Below are 19174 nucleotides of genomic sequence, written 5' to 3'. Positions count from 1 at the left end.
CTAATAAACTATACTAAATTAACTAATAAAGTAACGAAAACTCATAACTACCGCAATGAACCAAAATTAATGATGAAAATAGTTACTCACTAAATACTTACTTATTAAAGAAGACTGAGTTAGTGTGTGTTTGTTTCGGCTTTTTAAGCCCCAAAATGCGCTTTTGTAAAAAGCAAACACTGTTTATGTATTTGGTGAATTGAAAAAGTTGACTTTAATGAAAAGCTGCGTTTCTCTGCTCTTCACATAACGCGCATAAATATTATGGGTGTCTTCAGACTAATTTGAAAAAATGGATTGCGTGTTATCAATGTATCCGTTGGACAACATGTGATGTTACGAAATTGCCCTTACTTTACCCTTTCTTACTTTGCCCTTCTTTCTCTCTTTTTCTCATGCATTTCTCATAGAGCCTCTCATCTCTCATCTTTCTGCTCGGCCCTCTCTCAAGACTCATCACGCCAGACTCTCTTCTCTCTGCTCTGCACTCTCCGTCCGTGGTAAGTCTCTCTTCGTCTGCTTCTTCTTCTTCCTCTTCTTCTTCTTTCTTCGTCTTCTTCAACGCATGTTTCCGTATTTTTTTTATTAAAATTTTAATTTATGTCTTATCTAATCTGAGAAATTTGTTGAAAATTTTGTGGAAAAATTTAAGGACCTATGCATGCTTGTTGAAAAATTTGTTGAAAAATAATTGTTAGGGTTGATTCTGAAATATTTGTTGAAAAATGTTCAGATATGTGCATGCTTTAATTTGTTCTTGCTAATGATCTATTTATTCTGTTTTGGGTATTGAAAAATTTGTTCTGTTCTTCCAGTACTGAATTTTTTTTTTTTGTTTTTTTGTTTTGGGTATGTTACGGGTTGGATTTTGGGTCTGTCTTGGTGCGAGCTTGTTCTGTTCTTCGATGTGTGATTGAGCGCACTTTTGGTGTGTGGAAGAATAAATGGAGAATTATGAGAAACATGTCATCTTTTCCATTCCATATCCAAATACTTATTGTATCTGCTACTATGGCTCTTCATAATTTTGTTAGACTAAATGATAGGGATGATAGGAGCTTCATACACACCAATAATTTCTAGAAGAGAACATAATAGTGAAGCAGATAGCAGTTATGAGCAAAACTCAGGAACTCTAACAGACCCTGCGATGGTGGTTCTTCGTAATTCCATTGCTAATTCCATTTGGGGGGATAATAATTAGTAGTTGTTTTTTGTTTTGTTTTTTATAATATCATGTAGTACAATTTATTAAACTTGGGTTATTGGTATGTATTTTATCATTTTTTTTACATTTTTATGTAGTACGATTTAACTTGGATTATTGGTGTGTATTTTATCATCTTTTTACATTTTCATTTTGTACTTCATGATGACGAAAAATATATATTGTAATATATATGTTATAATATATATTAAAATATATATTTTATAATATAGATTTAATATATATTATTATTATTATTATTATTATTATTAATTAGTTTTTTTTAGTAAGTATATGAAGTAGTTGATTTAAGTATGAAATACTGCCACTTTTATAAGTGTTAGCCAAACACTCAGCTTTTTCAAAAAGCACTTTTTCATACGGTACTTTTTTAAAACTCCACTTTTTCAAAAAGTCCAACTTTAAAAAGCTGAACTAAACTCACCCTTAGTTCTAATGCCGAAAACCTCAAAAGGTGAGGAAAGAAGAAGACTAACTAGTAGTTTGAAGTACAAATGGATAAATATGATTGAGACAAAAACCAACATGATCTTTCTTTCTTTTTATTTTATTTATTTATTTATGAGGCTAAGCGGCAAAAATTTTATTCAAAGAAAAACAAGCAATACACTAGGATGAAGGGAGACTCGCAACAGAAACAAAATGTCTAACATGTATGCTCTAGTTCTTGAGCAGCTACAAGTACAACAGCAAATTTTAATAAATCAGATCTAAGTGTTATTAATTAGTAGATCCAAATGAACTTAGAAGGTCGGCACAAAAGGTCAAGTGTAACATACTAGAGTCATATAATAATGACAAATCAAGATTCTCCAAAAAACAAAAACAAAAACAAAAAAAATGACAAATCAAGTGTGGGCCATTCCCTTTTCTCAAGTTTGTTTGATCAGAAACCAGAGATGGGTAGGTCCCAAGCCTTCGAATTGTTCTCAATAAAATACATCATAATAAAATTATCAAATATACATTTAATAATTATTAATTATAAAAAAAAAGTATGCGGTGAGCGTGGATCGAACACGCGACCTTCAGATCTTCAGTCTGACGCTCTCCCAACTGAGCTATCCCCGCTTGCTGATTTTTATAATCATTTATTTATATTATGCTTAAAGAATCCGAACTGTGCCTCTGCCTAATTCTGCACCTCTTGAAATGTGTGATGTACTGTAACTACTAAAACAACGAAATCATACCAAAAACACCATTAATACAATCTGGACAAACCATTCCTTATTAATTCCTATAAAACACCCACACTGATACAGTACTTTAGCAACCACATAGTCTTACCATAAGCCCTCCCACTGCCAATCCTTTCTTACCTTCCAATAAATTCATTTCATTCAATATTCCTTTTAGTCCTTACCTACCTCTCTGTCTTTACACAAATAAATTCAGCATCAACCCATCACATCTAAGGAATCCACCCAAGTAAGTGATCTTTTTTATATTTTGATTAATTCTCACAAAATAAATAAAACCCAATCCCATTCCAAATTGGTGTGTGTTTTTTGGACCCCATTAGTCAGTCAGTCAGTCCAACCTCTTTGAAATATAAATCTATAGAGTAAGTTTGTTTACTCGTAGTAATTAGCTCTGTACTCATAATCTCTATATTCCCAGGTGCTATAGCATTACTACACATAATAATAATAAGTTTCTTTCTTTTCTTTCATTTCAACCCATATTGATTTCTTTCTTTGTCTTCTTTTTATCTTTGGGTGCAATTTGTACTTTTTAGCACTCTGTTGCTTAAATGGTTTTGATCATTTTAGATAGGAAGAATACTATGATCTGGATGTAACTAGTTGTCTTGGAAATTGGAATCAACATGTTAAAATCAAGATTCTTGATGGGTCATTTCAATTTTGTTATTTATAACATCAATTGATGGGGTAGTGAGTGTACATTTAGATATAAAGCTTTAGAGGGTTGCTTTTTATTAAGATTTTGTTCTATGTTTGTTTGATGCACTTCACTACTTATAGATCATTGATGAAGATGATGGGGGGTAAGGAATATGCATTTATATTTCTGGTAATGGCATCCACAAGACACTGAATTAGCCTAGAGATTTATGCATCTTATTGCTATGTCTCATGACCTTTTGGTGCCCGGTTACACTGAAAAATTGGAAGGGACTCACAAACCGCCCTCTATAGTCTCATGACCTGTGAGGATGAAACTATGTGTAATTGCTTTGTACTCCAAGAGCAATGCTCCATTCTCTCATATAATAGTTAGTTCCGTTTTATGTGAGCAGAGGAAGCATTGCTCCTGTAGTATTGAATAATTTTCTTTTGAAACTATTATCGATCAGTTTTGGACTAAATATGTGATATGTAAAATTTTTTATCTGGATATATTATTGGTTAATGTTTATGTTCTATGTATTAGAATCTCCTTGCATCAGTGAAAGAACTCTTTTTCTAAATGTTTATGCAAGGCATTAGACTCTTTGGCCTTTGGTTTATATCCTAAAAACGCTTTGGCTCTCTTCTGCAGGTCCTATATCTGTCTTACCTCTGTGGTTAACGACAGATATAGTTACAATGAATCCTGGACAAGTCATCCTGATAGGATCAACAATATGTGTGATGCTTACTACGCATTTTGCAGTGCAACTTATCTCGCAACATCTTTTCCATTGGAAGAAGCCGAAGGAGCAAAAAGCCATAGTAATTATCACACTTATGGCCCCCATATATGCTATTGACTCCTTTGTTGGTTTGTTAGATTTTCAAGGGAGCAAAGCGTTCTTTATGTTCTTGGACTCGGTTAAGGAATGCTATGAGGCTCTGGTAAGATTTTGAGATATGGAGGGAAATGAGATTTTTTATTTTTCTTGTTTTTTTTGGTAGTGAAGACTTGTTGGCATTGGTAATTCAAGACATATGTATCAGTTTCTCCATTTGTTATGTGCAGGTGATAGCCAAGTTCTTGGCATTGATGTACAGCTACTTGAACATATCCATAAGCAAAAATATAGTGCCAGATGAGATCAAAGGAAGACAGATTCATCATTCATTTCCAATGACACTTTTTCAGGTGAATCACTAATATCATCAATTAAGGGGCCTCTCTCTCTCCAAATAATATCTGACATTGGGACTTTGCTGTAGACTAATGAAACTCAAAATTTCTGATCCTTGCATTCACAGTTTCTGTTAAGCAATATTTAGGGCAACGATCCTTTTCTTTTTAGAATAGGATTTAAATCTAAGAGTTAAGAACCTGTGGCATCAAGGTGATGATCCACAAAATGAACTAAGGGATCATACTCTGCATCAATTAAACTGGTTACCATTGCATGCTTTTCAGTTTCTCTCTTTTGCATGATTTATTTTATAAGCTATGGACCTTATGGCAACCCAATAATGCTTTAGAAATTACTGCTTTCTGAAAAAGGTGATGTTTCATTTTGCCTCTGTTGCCAAAGGGACTTCTGGTTGTATCCCTGTGACCAATGACGGGTTGTAGGTTATACACAAAGTAGTACTAGGGACCATTAAACAACAATCACAGATGATGCCTAAAATCATATCAGGGTTTATCACCCCCTTTACAGTGATGACACCTTGTTTTTGAATCGGGGAACCCTTAGGAAGGGTATTGCCATATTGATGTGTTACAAAACCAGAATATTTAAGTTGCATCCATGATGGAATCAATAGGTTGCATATCAGTGCAACCAAAAAATATCTAGAAACCAATGAATATAGCTTTTGGCATTAATTATGCTATGCCCTTATTATATTGACACCAATTGGGTATGTTGCCCCATTTCTTAATTAAGTTGCTGAAGCTCACCTAACGACTTTATCAGGTTAACAAGTAGAGTACACCTCTTTAACTTATCTGTCTTAAGCACTTCTTTTTATTATTAAAGAACTCAAAGTTATTTGCACATCAATCAACTGATTTTTTTTGTTATGACTAGGACCCACCAGTTATTCAAATGCTTACTATTTCTCACAAGTAGCAGAGTGCTGGTGAAACTAGGCAGTGCCTTTAAACAGTTTTGTTAACTTGGCTATGTTAGGGTACATAGTTGACTTTCTGATCATGGTATCTACCAATTGCAGCCTCACACTGCTCATTTGAACCACAATACATTGAAGCTTCTTAAGTACTGGACATGGCAGTTTGTTGTGATTCGCCCTGTGTGTTCCATCTTGATGATAACTCTTCAACTTGTTGGAGCATATCCCAGTTGGGTCAGCTGGACATTTACAATCATTCTTAACATTTCCGTATCATTGGCTTTGTACTCTCTTGTTGTTTTCTACCATGTGTTTGCTAAGGAGCTGGCACCACACAATCCTCTTGCCAAGTTTCTATGCATTAAAGGGATTGTCTTCTTCTGCTTTTGGCAGGTAATTTCTCACGCTTTCCCATAATTCAGATCATATTTTGAAATCAATTCGATCACATTAAACTATAAAGTTTCAAGCTCATGCTTCTGTCAAATGTGTACTGTGGAGTGACTAGTGACTGAAAGCCATTTCTGATCAAGGTTCTTTAGAAAACTATTTTTTTGAAAGATTTTGTTTTATCTTCTGGCCATTCAAAATGTTTACCATTTTAACATATTCTTCTAAAAATCTTTCCATTTTTTTTTTTTTACTTTAAATGTCAGTTATTTTTTTTTTTAAAAAATACTTGCATATGGGAAGTCTCATCAAAGAGTGCTTTACATGAGTGATTGATTCTCATTGCTAATTAAAAATATGTTCCCATCTAGAATTTCATAAAGCAGTATTGATCACATATGGAGGACAATATATTCTTCCATGTAATCCTTTGTCTGTATGTTCAGTCACTAGGAAGATATTGCATGTTTCTTCATGTTAATGTCTCTGATCTTATCAGCTCCCTTGTTTTCTACAATAAGCCAACACCATTTAAGGACATTTATATTGCCTTTTTTGGTACATGTTGGACTCTTCATTGAGGCTCTTAACAGCAGCACGATGTGTGACAGATGCTGCATATTTGATTTTTGTATCCTGAGATTATTAACATGTTTATTACCTTGTCTCTGTTAAAATGTTGAGAATGAATTGTCCTTGTGCTAGCCTAGTGATACGCATAGAGTTTACTTTGTGATGCGTAATTCATTAAGTGGTTCTGGTTCCGCTTTGGGGGATGTCTCCATCAATGCATCAAGTTCCCCCTCACTCAAGCAGAAAGGCAGTACACAATGGCGGATCAGTTCTTGGCATTTCAACGATCATTTAGATCACCTGATTGGCCTTAAGAATGCCAGTCTTGTATTAGTAAACCTCGCATTTAAGCCTCAAACTCCATTTCTATTCTATTGGTTCCTTGTTTCAAAATATTGATAGTTTTATGTTTTATCAATTGGTTTACAAAATCTTATATCTATTTTTCCTGAGAATTTTGAGTGTGCATATGCTTGGTTGAATCAAGAACAGGGTTGCTTACATGATGTTCAAGTGTTTACAAAGCTGTTTCTTGGTTCTATTTTGCAGGGTATTGTGCTGGATATTCTTGTAGCATTAGGTATAATCCGATCTCATCATGCCTGGCTAGATGTGGAGCATATTGAGGAAGCCCTCCAAAATTTATTGGTGTGTGTGGAGATGGTTTTCTTTGCTGCTTTTCAGCAATATGCATACAATGTTGCACCATACAGAGACAATGACACATCGAGCGTGAAATCAGATAAAAAGAAAGAGTGATTGGAATTTGGAACCCGCACCAATGTGGATGAGAACTTTGATGCACTGATAGAAATGAATGATGCTCGTTATAGCTGTTTCATGAGGAATGATGATATTTATTAATGAGTAAACTTTTTTTTTTGGAGAAACAATGAGACTGAACTTAGTTGTTGTTATACAATGTGGTGCATGTTGCACCTTTATCAAAATGATTTAGAATGTTATTCTTTGAGAATAATTAGGCAGCCAATGTGGCTATGTGTTGATTTCCTCAAATTTCAAGGAAGGGAAGTGTCATTTCTTTAAAGGTTTGAGACTGAGTGTCATTTTCCCAAAACCTAAGAGAGGTTTTTGTAATTTAGCCAAAAAAATAAATAAAATACATGGAAGTTTATATAAATCTTAACAGCAAATCACACTGGAGAAATGTTAATTTGCTAATTATCATGGGACACCATGTAGCACACCAAAATTCACCTAAATTCCTAACATAAACAGTAACTCACAAAATATAGTCAACCATGAATATCTTATTTTGGTTTATAGATCCCAATCCAATTTGATCAGCTCTTCCTTGTTTTGCAGTAGTTTTTCCTCTCCTGAATAGGAATGGGACAGAGGGATTTAGCCTCTTCCAAGTGTGGGTATAAATAATTTATAAATATAGTGTTGTTCATATCAGACAATTCATCCAAATTATTAGACGGATGAGAAAGACAAATATGAAAGTTAAAGAAAATTTCAATTTACTCCCATTTGGAAAAGCTACATTAATGGTCAACGCATGACTCGACATATTTGCCCTAAACTTTTGCCTCTACACGCTCCACAACCCAAATCATGGGATATGGCAAAAATCATTGAGTAATGGCCGAAGTCCTATATAAATGTTAGATATTGCTCATTCCAGGGTATGAAATTCCCAAATGCACTCCATATATTTATTATAAGTGCTAACTTTGGCATTAGAAAAGTTTTGATATCTTTCTCTTAATATTCCCACTATTGTCCTCATTTCTCTCTTATTTCTCTTACTCTTAATTTGTTTGACTCATAACCCGATTGACCCGACCCGCTCTTATTTCTCTTACTCTTACTCTGTTTGGCCCATAACTCGATTGACCTGACCTGCATGTTTGCCATGTCTAGTGACTCATTCTTATTTAGGTCCTGCATGTATTGATCATTTAATACATAAAAAGTTTTTTATTTTATTTTAATAACACACATATTCAAATCAACACACCAACTCCAAAACTGCTAAAAACAATTGAAGTTGCGGAGCTAGTTATAAACACACGCACACCATGCAACACAAGCTATGTGGGACATATTCCCACACACAGGTTCTTTTTTATAACACAAATGGATAAAGAGTTCTTATGAACATTTTATTACCTTTAAATGATCCACATTTACTTATAGTTTTGGATAAAATATATTAAAAGCTATTTACAATTTTGGATTTAAACATCTTGGGAATGCGTTATGGGACCCATTTATTTGTCGTTCTGCCTAAACGTTAGTCGTTTAATTTGAGAGTAAAAGTGAACAACTCATCCAAACTACAAACTGGCCACTTGAAGCACACGTGTTACCTTCATAGAGGATAATACTAATGCATATGTCCAGAGACTAGAATGTACAGGCGTTACCAAAGGAAATAAAGGCTGACAGAAAAAAATCTATTCCATTTTAAGCCACAATGAAATTCCCAATAGTCTACCCAATCCAAAACCAGTGATATAAGTTTTTTTATGGTTAACATATATTTTTGTCATGACACCCCTTTTGCAAATCTCTCTTAATATTTCAGCCTTCAAGTTTGAATCTTTACTGAAGTATGAGATACACAAGAAAAAACCCAGTAAGTGTTACTCTCTATTAAGAGCAAAGCTTGGTTCTTTGCAAGACAATAGGTTCAAGTTGAAGGCTTATGGGGAGAGCTGGTCTTTGTTGGGTGGGAGTAAGTGTGGGGATGGGATTTTGGTGAGAGAGGAAGGGTGGAAGAGGAAGAAAAGAGTGGTTGTGGTGAGGTTTAATCAGGGGTTTGGGTTTAATGGTGGTGGTGGTGGTGGAGGTGGGAGAGATGATGGTGCCACTGCTAGACTTCTGGGTAATCTTGCTTTGGCTATTGGACTGACTTATCTTTCATTTACTGGCCAGCTTGGTTGGGTTCTGGATGCAATTGTTTCCGTTTGGGTATTACTCTCTCTCTTTCTCTCTTTCTATATGTGTGTGTGGGTAGATTTAGTTCAACTAAAATATGAGTGTGTTGTGTACAATTTATTCAACTGATATATGGACTTCTTTATAGCATCATATTCACTCATTTAGTTGTTTTAGCGTTACATAGTGTGATGGTTTGCTCTATATCCTGATGCTGTTATTGGTGTTTGTTCAATTTATTATTCTTTGTTGCAATTGTTTAATAATAAGTCTCTATAGACTTGCCTTTTCCAGTTCATGGAATTATGTGAAGTATGAGTGGTCTGTTCTATTATTTTGTTGTACATGATTGTCTATATATCAAGAATTACCTACTTTTTTCCCAGCTTCTTACACCTGGTAGATTTTGGTGTGTGTGTGTGTGTGTATTCTCTACTTGTATGAATCTAATCGCATAACTGTGTTGCAAGGCCATTTTATAGATTCATGTTGACTGTGACATCAGTATATGTGGTTAAATCTAATTAGCTGATGCGTTTTCACAAACAGCTCTTTGCAGTGCTTGTACCAATCATTGGCTTGGGTGCTTTTCTCTGGTGGGCTGGACGGGATATAGTTCAAGGCACTGTGAGGCTTCTTCAATTTTCTGCTACTTCCATTCTTGAAAATATTTGGTTTCTTCAACTGGCTATTTATGAGTTGTACAAAGCAGTTATATTATCTTCATAAAATTGTAACTCAAAATTGTTACTTAATTTTTTTCTTTAATAGTTCGTGAACCTGTAACTCATAACATTGGTTCAAGTACTGAAGATTATTTTTTACATCTGTTGGTCGGGCTGTGTTCAAATTTATCATTAAGGCCTTAGCATGTTGTATAAATTTGCATATGAGTGGATGGTTATATACTATGGGATTAATTAATTATGTGGCAACTGGCAAGTCATCACCCCTATTGAATAAACTAAGTTTACTTTGCTTAATTCATTAGGGGCTTCTATACATTAGAGATCCTAAACACATGGAGGATTGACTGTTTATTCATCGGCTTCGTTTGATTTGTTTTTTTGGAAATGAATAGCATATGTATTAGTTAGATGATCAGGATTTCTAATTTCTATATAATAGTTGCACCATTGAATGGATGATCTAGCTGGATAAACAGGATGCAGTGCTGGTTTGTTTCTCTATGGATGATGACTAGCATGAACCAAATGTTTGATGCTCAAACCTTTCTTTCCATATCAGAAATTGTATTAAAAATAAATAATGACCTATTTACTGAAAACGAAAAAAAAGAAAAAAAAAAGTTCTTACATCGTGGAGTATGTAGTTACTTGTCATCTAATATTTTACAAACAATTTCCTGTGGGTATTTTTAGAAGGTAAAGGAATAATTATTCTTCTTCCATCTCATGACTTCTTTGATTTATTTTCCTTTTTTTTTTTTTTGTGTGGTATTTGCAGTGCCCAAACTGTGGAAATGATTTTCAAGTTTTCAAGTAAGAGTTGTCGAGACCTTTAATGATGTCAAACTAGCTTACAGAGACTTGGTTTTGCACTATTGTTGATGACACTGCAATATGAGTTTTCTGACTTGACAGTAATGTTATCCTTTGCAGATCCGCCCTAAACGATGATTTACAGTTTTGCCCCTTCTGCACTCAACCTTTCTCTGGTAAAGTTAAATATGAATTTCCTGAATTCCTTTTATCAATTTGTTCCAGTAGTAGGGTGTAGGCATTTAACTTGCAGTGATACTTCTAATCATAATATGGCTGAATTTCACTAAGTTGGTCGTTAGTTGTGTATAGTCATTGAGCTTTTAACTTTTAGCAAGCCTTTAGAGTTGTCAGGTGGAACATTTGTATTTTATAAAATTTTGGTGGAAGTACTGTTGATAGGTTTATGATTATTAATGATAAACTACTGTTTGATATTGAAAATTGTCCTTTCATTCCTAGTCGCAGCTTTGACAAACTTAGTCAGGTGACTTTGTTGTTATCTTTTATTATTATTATTATTATTATTATTATTATTATTATTATTATTTATTTTTATTTTTTTAATTTACATATTTTTTAAATCCAGACCATGTAACTTTGATTTTCTGTTTTTATGTTATCCATATGTCATCATTATTTGTAATATAGACTAATATTGTCATGCTCATACATAATGATGTGATCAGAAGGGAGTTAGTTGACACTATTTAGTTGTGCTCCATTTGGTTTGTTGATCAACTTCCAGTGCACTTGAAAGTGATTCAAACTAATTCCACTTCTCTGGCTCTCACTACCAATAATTAGGCTTCACCTTTTGGACTTATATTTGTTCCCTTGATTGATAAAGCCAAGTCTAAGCTATAATCAGTCATACCTTTGCAGTTTGTCGAGTGACCTATATTAACACCCCCCCTCCCTGTCCCACCCCATTCCTTTTTCTCCTCTTACCTCTCTGCCTATGGATAGAAAGGATTTTGCACTGATCATTGTGTTGTATAAAATTTCAAGGTGGCCCAAAACTGGAACAAACTAGGGAAGCTCTAAAGATGCATCAAACACAGAGCCCTGAAATATGCTTCTTTTAGGCCAAAAAAAGTCCATTATTGATATATAAAGATGATCAACAACAGTTAAGATATCTAAAAAATCTATTTAGACCCTTATGTGATTAATACAGTGGAATTATGGATTTATTGTTCAATTGCAGATTAAGTAATCCACAAGGTAATACAGTTTCACTGCAGATATCAAAACCAAATCTATAAGCAATAAATATGAAAGCAAATAAAAGCATGACACAAGATTTGGTAACGCAGTGGAAAACCAAATAAGAACCTCTTTGATGGAAAAACAACTTTGGGAACCCAATCCCGTAGAAAATTCACTAAGAAAAAATAGTTACAATAGTCTACTTAGAAAACCTTTCTATTGCTAGACTCTCTATTGCCACCTCCGCAAATGCCTTGCTTGCTTTTCTAGCCTAGAACCTTTGGAATCTTCCTCAACAAATCTCCTCCACAAACTCCTCGTCTGCACAAACTAGAACCCCTGGCTCTCCAAAGAACCTCATTGAAATTTTTTCTGCAGTGAACCTTATTGGGAAAAGAACCAAGTGGTTTCAATCTCTCAAGCACTCTTTGGCTCACTAGATGAGTGAGTAAACGACTAAGGTTTTTGTATTTTGACTTAATTGAAAAGAGGCACAAAGTAGTCTCTCAATAACACAGAGTGTGGCTGCCTCTACTCACTGCAAGAAGCGTGCAAATGTAGCTTTATATAGGTGCAAATTTAAGGTTTAAAGAGATGGCACAAAACTAGGTCAAAAGTCAAAACAGAACCAGGGAAAGGAACTTGGGCATTTTTGCTTGAGCCTTGAACAAGGAACGGGCGAAGTCTCGGGTTCATTTTATTATTTCTTTCAAGCGAGATTATCTCTTTATTGAGCAAGTTACCTCCGTTGCTTGAGCGAGATCCATACCTTTGCCCACAAGAAATTCTTCAAATGAACTTCTTCGGGCAGCTTCAAAACAGCTTATAATAGACTTTTTACCGTAATTGAATTACACTAAAATCCTAGCAATGTCTTATCAATGGCTCTATTTAGCAGTATTATGGATTTTCTAGCCAACATCCTAGTTGGTGCATTTCATTTGTCTCTCATAGATTCAAATAAATTTGTTCTGGTAACTTATAGTATATGTATGTATGTCTTCATTTTTCTCATTTTGACAGTTGGCTTTATTTTCAGTGGTGGACAATAAGTTTGTAAGGGACTCTGTGCAGTTCTCAAACGAATCTACAACATTTGGGCAGGCTTTCAATGATTTTTCCCGCTCCAAGAAAGGTATTCTCTACAAAGCTTGCTGCTTTTTTTTCTTTGAGAATTTATGCAATCAAATATGTAAGTTTTATATCTTATATATATTTTTATAAAAATACTGCATTTTATGGTTATTAGCACCCATATATTTATATTCCTGAACTTGTGTCTTTTCCAGGAAAAGATTCTTCTAAAGCAGTTGTTGATGTTGAAGCAGAAATAAAAGATGCAGACTGAGGCCTCATAGCCATTATAGACTGGTATGCAGTAAAGATCCTTGTGATGGTCTTTTCAAATTATTGATTTAATGTGATGATAATATAGGCTTTGTAGAAATATTCTTGGTTACCTTGTTTGAAAAAAAAAGGTTCTATTTTCATCTTGGAAAATTTATAATGTCACCTATTTTGTCCTTAAGTCCACTTTGTTTTTATTTGTGTCAGCATGTCTAATAGAATTGATATTTTAGAAATGAAAATAGGAATTAAACTATATTTTAGGAACAAAACAAGAAAAGAAAAAAGTTGAGGTTCTATTGTTGTCTTTGACATATCATCCAAGTTTTATCTTTGTCCTTGAAACTTAATAGGAGTGGACAGAATGACAAAATGTAACATTTTTAATTTTAAGGATGAACATAGAGCCTAGCCCTGGGATATATTTTAGGAACAAAAAGATATATTTATTTTTAAAGCCAGTGGACATTTCTCCTTGCCCTTCAAGATAACTCTTCAGAAATTCCATGGCTGGGCCTCCTTTTATGCAGGTATATCTGTCATAGTGAACTGGAGACACCCTGAATGAACAGGGCCAACGATACTAGGGAGGAACGGTTAGCTAATCAGTGACATCGCAAACTGTAATATAAGTTTTGACAGTGATGTTTCTTGTGTTATATTTTTGTAAATCATTTACTGTAACAAGTTTGTTGAGATAGAAACTCGTAGAATTGTAAGAAGGCTGTGTTGTTGTTTGCTTAATAGACGGACTCTCAGATGAGCTTGAAGTAAATTGTCTCACTTCCACCCAATGCTAACTCACACCTGCTTGAAGAAACTCTCTTAACTAGCATGACAACGTGCAAGGCATGTGCTAATATCTTTCATTAGAAATGTATTTGCTCTGTATGAGTAGTCATGCATGTTGTTTTGGTAAAAATTCTGTTCTAGGCATCTTCGGTGGAAAAAATAATTGTTACAAGTCATTTGTTGAAAAATGGGCCATCCTTTGTCATAGATGATCAGGGATTCAGGGTAGACTAATCCAGGGTGTGATCCAAATTTGGGTGGGCTAAGAGTTGGTTTTACTTTTCTTTCTTTATCATAGGATGATCAGGGTGGACTCCCACACCTAGTAGAGTGGTTTATCATAATTCTCTTTTGAACTTTCACTAATCCAGGGTGTGATCCAACTTGACTGTAAAATAAGGGGCATAAATTGTTTTGCGCCTCAGAAGTCACCCTCTGTGACCAATGAAGAACCCATTGGAACATGTTAAATTGGAAACTGCAATTTTGATTAAAATCAATTGATTTTGGTCTTGTGAATGTGTCCATTATATTAGATTTTGTGGAACTATGCTGTTAATATGGTGAATTTTTCCTTCATAAACCTTTTTATTTTCCACATCCACTTTCCTCCGCATGGGCCCAAATTGTACGAGCTGAGCACATCTCCCAAAATCTTAAAACATAACAAATCTTCTTGAATATGAAGGTCTAAAAATGCATCAATCCAAAAATTCCTGGGGTCCAGTGATATAACTCAAGAAAAGGTGTAGTAGATGAATCATAGTATCTAAACGACCATATGAGAGAGAGAGAGAGGGAGGGTGATAGCATTCAAAATCCATCATTTTTAGTATTCATGTACAACTAAAGCAGAACTCAAAACTAGCATGTCTCATTACACAACAAGGCCAAAAGTCCTCATTCTAGAGATCGTTAAGCCAAGCAAGGATTTTATTTGCATGTAGAACTGCCACAGAAAATCTAGTGCGATGGTTCTCCAACCTTCTGCAAACAGGCATGGTAAGTCAGAGTCAACACAAAATAAAAAACGTTGATTTTTTAGAGGCATAAAATTGTCCAGGAAAAAATGAACAGCTAAACACGCGTCTGTGGTTCATGAAAATACCATTAAAAAATACCCATTGTACAAGGAATGAGACTTGTATGGCAAGTGCTAAATGCCCTAGTTAATCAAATTGGTGGAATACATAAACAATCATGAGATCCACGATAATCTTAACAAACAATAATCTTTTATTATGGCCAAGTTTTAAGCTCCAGATTGAGCTCCTAAACTTGTTATGCAAAGAAGGTCTAGGCAGAAGATTAAATTTGAGAATTAAGAATATTTAACCCCAACACATAAATCTATTGAGGGTGACATTGAAGCTAAGAATGCTCCAGAATGTTGATGAGGATAAAAAAAGTTATACTATACGCGGGGTAATTTTATCTTGGTTGCCTATCATACTAGAATACAGAGTATCACAAGGAAAAATGTTGTATACAAGGAAACTAAAACTTCATACTGGAAATTTGGATTAAAGGAATGAAGTAAACAAAAATTTCCCAACATCCCTAACAATTTTTTTTTTTTTTTTTAAGATTTATAATTTCAAAAAAACAAAATCATTGTAATAGAGATGTAAGTCTCATGGCAAGTCCCAAGAGGTAATAGCAGCAACGCTACTCCACAAGGTGATGAAATATGAGACCACTTGTTGATGAACGAGCTCCCCCAATAAAGGAGACCATCAACGTCAGCAAGCATTTATATGTGGCATTAACTTAGGAATTTGCAAACACTAAATAAAGTTTGCTCCTATCTCAAGTAAGGGATCTGATCTAAAAATCCCGTCACAGTATTATTATATAATTCCAATTCATTAACAGCATCAATACATACATACATATTCACACAGAAAAGAAATCCACATACAAACACATATTAACAGAAAAACAAATTAGGATTACAAAAATCAAAATTTGCAAATATATATATATAAACACCCTTTATCTCTGGGACATCTAAGAGCACTCATTTGTAAATCTGAACCAGACCAAAATTACCAACTCACATGGTAGAGCACCATGTTTTTTAACCTACAGATGCCCAGAAAATCCCTAAAGTTAAATTTTTCTACATTAGTTACGAAGGCAACTAATGTAACAATATTTTCGTTCATTTTTTATTAGAAAGGATAATTTGATAAGCAAAATCATATCATAAATATGAAACAAACAAAGATCATAAATCAAAAGGTAGAGCACAATACCTCTTCCTTCTTGCCATTTTTGCCTTTAGTGAAAAATTTGTAACCTCCATAGAAAAGTAACCCCCATCCAGTCAAAGAGACAATCACAAACTGCAAAAAGTATTATAAAAAATAAAAATAAAAAACTTGGTGAAACATTTCATTAACAATAAACAAAGTAGTTCTTCAATCAGCTTGACCTTCTGTAATAAGACTGTTACTGAAATGATCCCTTTTTCTAATTCATTTCATGGTTGAATATATATCCTCTCTCACTACAGTCTCCTCGATCCCAAGCTCAAATTTGTACTACACCCATTATTATTAAAACTGAAAAGCTTTCTTTTCTTGGAAGCTAAAAGGATCCAGGACATCAGTAATTTGGTCCCAGAAATCAGAGTGGCTCTCAGTTATGTCACAAATCTTTCCAATGACCAACGTAGTTATGAACACAAAATGTAGAAGAGATGATTCTCTTTCTTATGAGAAGTCAAAATGTAGAGGAGAGATAACTCATTCTTTGTTTAATTGATAATTTGCATACGAACTCTTTTTTGTCTAGAAGCCTGCACTTAACCTCCAACCAGTCCGTTCGGATGAGAGAAGATGTGCCGTTTGAGGTAGAGCTCAACCAAAACATACCAAAAAATGAATAAAAGAAGGTAACTAACCATTACAATATGTATAGCATTTTTGTTTTAGAAAGTAATGGTGCATAACATTACTTTTTTGAAAATACTTTTATTTTCAATAGAACCACAACTAAGTGTCTAGTGACATACATATGATACATGGTTACTTCTCCAGCACCATGAAAAAATAATGTATAATCATAATCTCACTGGGTCAGCAAGCAATCCCATCATAAGAAGAGCACACATTGTAAAAAATTCCAAAAAAGAAAAGGACTTACATGTTCTTCTTTCCATTTAGATGGGCTCAATGGATCTTGCCAAAAGTTCACCTTTGGAGGTCCATGATGATCTGCAATATGGCTCAAACTAAATATTGTTTGTAAAAGCATTGAGCCTAAATGCAAAGCACAAAGCACAAATGTGCACTGTGCACATGACTGAAACAAAGCATACATTTTTGAAATACAAAATATAAAATAACCTTTGAAAGCAAGATTCGGTACATATTTTTATAATAAGTACAATAATTTTATTCAATCACCTCTTCCAAATCCCACAAAAATATGAGTTTTGTGCACTGTGCATGACCTTTTAATAGAGGAAATACGTCAAATATACAAATTGTGCATCTGCTTACTACGAAACAATGCAAGATTCATAAATTATAATTTTTTTATAAAAAGTTATTAAATTTAAAATAAGAATATGTTTTGCCCTTTAGCTCAAATGGATGGTGCAATGACACAAAATTTAATTCAATTTCTTAATATTTTTATATTGCAAATTTGAAAACAATTGTCAATAATAATCTAGTCATATGAAGTTTGAACATAACATTTTATATAAATCTTTTACGCTTTATAAAAATATATAAGGGTAATAGCTATGATTAGGAATATGGTTAAAACACAAGGACCAAAAATCATAAGAATAGTAAATTATCCATGTTCATTCCATTTGCTATGTGAACAAACAAACAATTTTATATGTATACAACACCTTTTATATATATATATCTCATGTCAGTCCCTTCACGATTGATTTCAAAGATTCTTATATTTTTAAGCAGAAATAAAAAAAGCCCACCTAGGTGTGCTTTTTGCAGTACCATATGCATGTTTTATAAAACCAGCTTTTTGCTTCGGCCAAGCAAAGAGCTTAATCCTTGGGACTTTGAGCATTGAGCTTTTTGAAGCGCGCTTAAACATTCACAAATATAAACAAATAAAGATAAAGACTTTTTTTAGTTATTTATTTATTTTTTTATTATCCGTTAGTAGAGCAGTCTGATAGTGGAATACCACACGGACACGGGTCACATTCAACAACTCAAAAGCCTAAATGAATGTTTCTCAAACAAACATTCCATCACATAAACGTAGGAACCAAACAAAACCCAAGTACACAAATGAAATGATATACCAAATTCTGAATTCGTTTTAAGAAAATCGACATTCTTTACTCTCTTTTTTTTCTCAGCAACCAAACAAGGAGTAAAGAAAGAAAAGGGAACGAATGGGAGATTACCGCCACCACCGGCGAGACCACGCCGATGAATGAGGGAAGCGGCTTGAGCAGTTGAAGCTGTTTTTGGGGAGGAAAGCCGAGCCAGATTCACGGCTTGGCGAGCCGCGCCTGTCCACGCCGCCATAATAAGATTCGTTCGGTGTTCTTTTGTTTTGTGTAGACTTTGTTAGATTGTTCCAGACACTGACTCAGTGTGTCTAAGTTATAACTGTGTTGTGCGTGGAAGTTGAGAGAAAGTGGAGTTGTGTTGACTGTTGAGTTGGAGTGTAATAAAAAAGAACAAAACAAAACAAAACCAAAAAAAATGGAAATTGTTTTTCCAAATGACTGAAATTGCCCTTGGGCTTTTATGTTTTCTTTTTGGGAAGAGTTAAAGATGTACCAAGTGTCCAAGTCTGTGTCTAAGGGCCCTCTTTTTTCTTTTTCTTTTTTTCTATTTATTAAAAAAATGGTATTATACTTTCTTGAAATGGTTCATGAGCCAAAAAAAAAAAAACTCTTTTTACTAATTTTATGAAAAATATGTTTGGAAAACAACAGCTTAGGGGTGATTATAAAAAAATAAAAAAATAAAAAATAAAAGATCATAAACGAATTGAGTGCAAGTCCAAGAATGTCTAGTTATTTATTTTTCATATTCAAGTTGAATTGAGTTAAAAAAAAAAATTATATATCAAGGTTTGGTTCATTTAATAATCGAATACAAGGACTAACCCATGCATCAGGGGTGTCACACGGATGTTTCCGTTGTTAGAAAAATAAACTTTCATTAGAAACTAGTAATGATTGAGTTTTAATTAGTATTATTGATAAAACATCTTATTGTCAAATAAAATAC

General features: G+C 34.0%; 3 protein-coding genes and 1 non-coding gene across 7 annotated transcripts; 2 read left to right on the top strand and 2 right to left on the bottom strand.

Moving 5' to 3' along the window:
- Positions 1-2226: 2226 nt before the first annotated feature.
- On the bottom strand, positions 2227-2299 carry TRNAF-GAA (transfer RNA phenylalanine (anticodon GAA)). The gene has a single exon. It is a non-coding gene; the product is annotated as a tRNA-Phe (tRNA).
- Positions 2300-2436: 137 nt separating this feature from the next.
- LOC142638559 (uncharacterized) lies at positions 2437-7220 on the top strand. Of its 3 annotated transcripts, none has more exons than XM_075812583.1 (5): positions 2437-2659; positions 3734-4029; positions 4154-4276; positions 5314-5604; positions 6724-7220. In XM_075812583.1, exons 2-5 carry the CDS (start codon positions 3781-3783, stop codon positions 6931-6933), a joined length of 873 nt encoding a protein of 290 aa, XP_075668698.1. In that variant the 5' UTR covers positions 2437-2659; positions 3734-3780; the 3' UTR covers positions 6934-7220. The 3 variants fall into 3 exon arrangements, with proteins under 3 accessions (XP_075668698.1, XP_075668699.1, XP_075668700.1); XM_075812584.1 differs by lacking the exon at positions 2437-2659 and adding an exon at positions 2661-2795; XM_075812585.1 differs by lacking the exon at positions 2437-2659 and adding an exon at positions 2774-2851.
- Positions 7221-8557: 1337 nt separating this feature from the next.
- On the top strand, positions 8558-13920 carry LOC142638339 (uncharacterized). Its single transcript, XM_075812358.1, has 7 exons — positions 8558-9117; positions 9634-9711; positions 10552-10586; positions 10707-10762; positions 12838-12933; positions 13088-13169; positions 13676-13920. The coding sequence occupies exons 1-6, from the start codon at positions 8695-8697 to the stop codon at positions 13144-13146; spliced, it is 747 nt and encodes a 248-aa protein (XP_075668473.1). The 5' UTR covers positions 8558-8694; the 3' UTR covers positions 13147-13169; positions 13676-13920.
- Positions 13921-14720: 800 nt separating this feature from the next.
- On the bottom strand, positions 14721-18607 carry LOC142638888 (uncharacterized). Of its 2 annotated transcripts, none has more exons than XM_075812958.1 (4): positions 18337-18607; positions 17088-17158; positions 16196-16285; positions 14721-14924 (listed from the first exon to the last, which is right to left on the bottom strand). In XM_075812958.1, the coding sequence occupies exons 1-4, from the start codon at positions 18458-18460 to the stop codon at positions 14901-14903; spliced, it is 309 nt and encodes a 102-aa protein (XP_075669073.1). In that variant the 5' UTR covers positions 18461-18607; the 3' UTR covers positions 14721-14900. The 2 variants fall into 2 exon arrangements, with proteins under 2 accessions (XP_075669073.1, XP_075669074.1); XM_075812959.1 differs by having other exon boundaries at positions 14721-14921; positions 18337-18590.
- Positions 18608-19174: the final 567 nt, after the last annotated feature.

Source organism: Castanea sativa, chromosome 6 (assembly GCF_040712315.1).
Source record: "Castanea sativa cultivar Marrone di Chiusa Pesio chromosome 6, ASM4071231v1".
Lineage (NCBI taxonomy): Eukaryota > Viridiplantae > Streptophyta > Magnoliopsida > Fagales > Fagaceae > Castanea > Castanea sativa.
The sequence above is the reverse complement of the archived record's forward strand: the minus strand, read 5'-3'. Positions and strand labels throughout refer to the sequence as shown.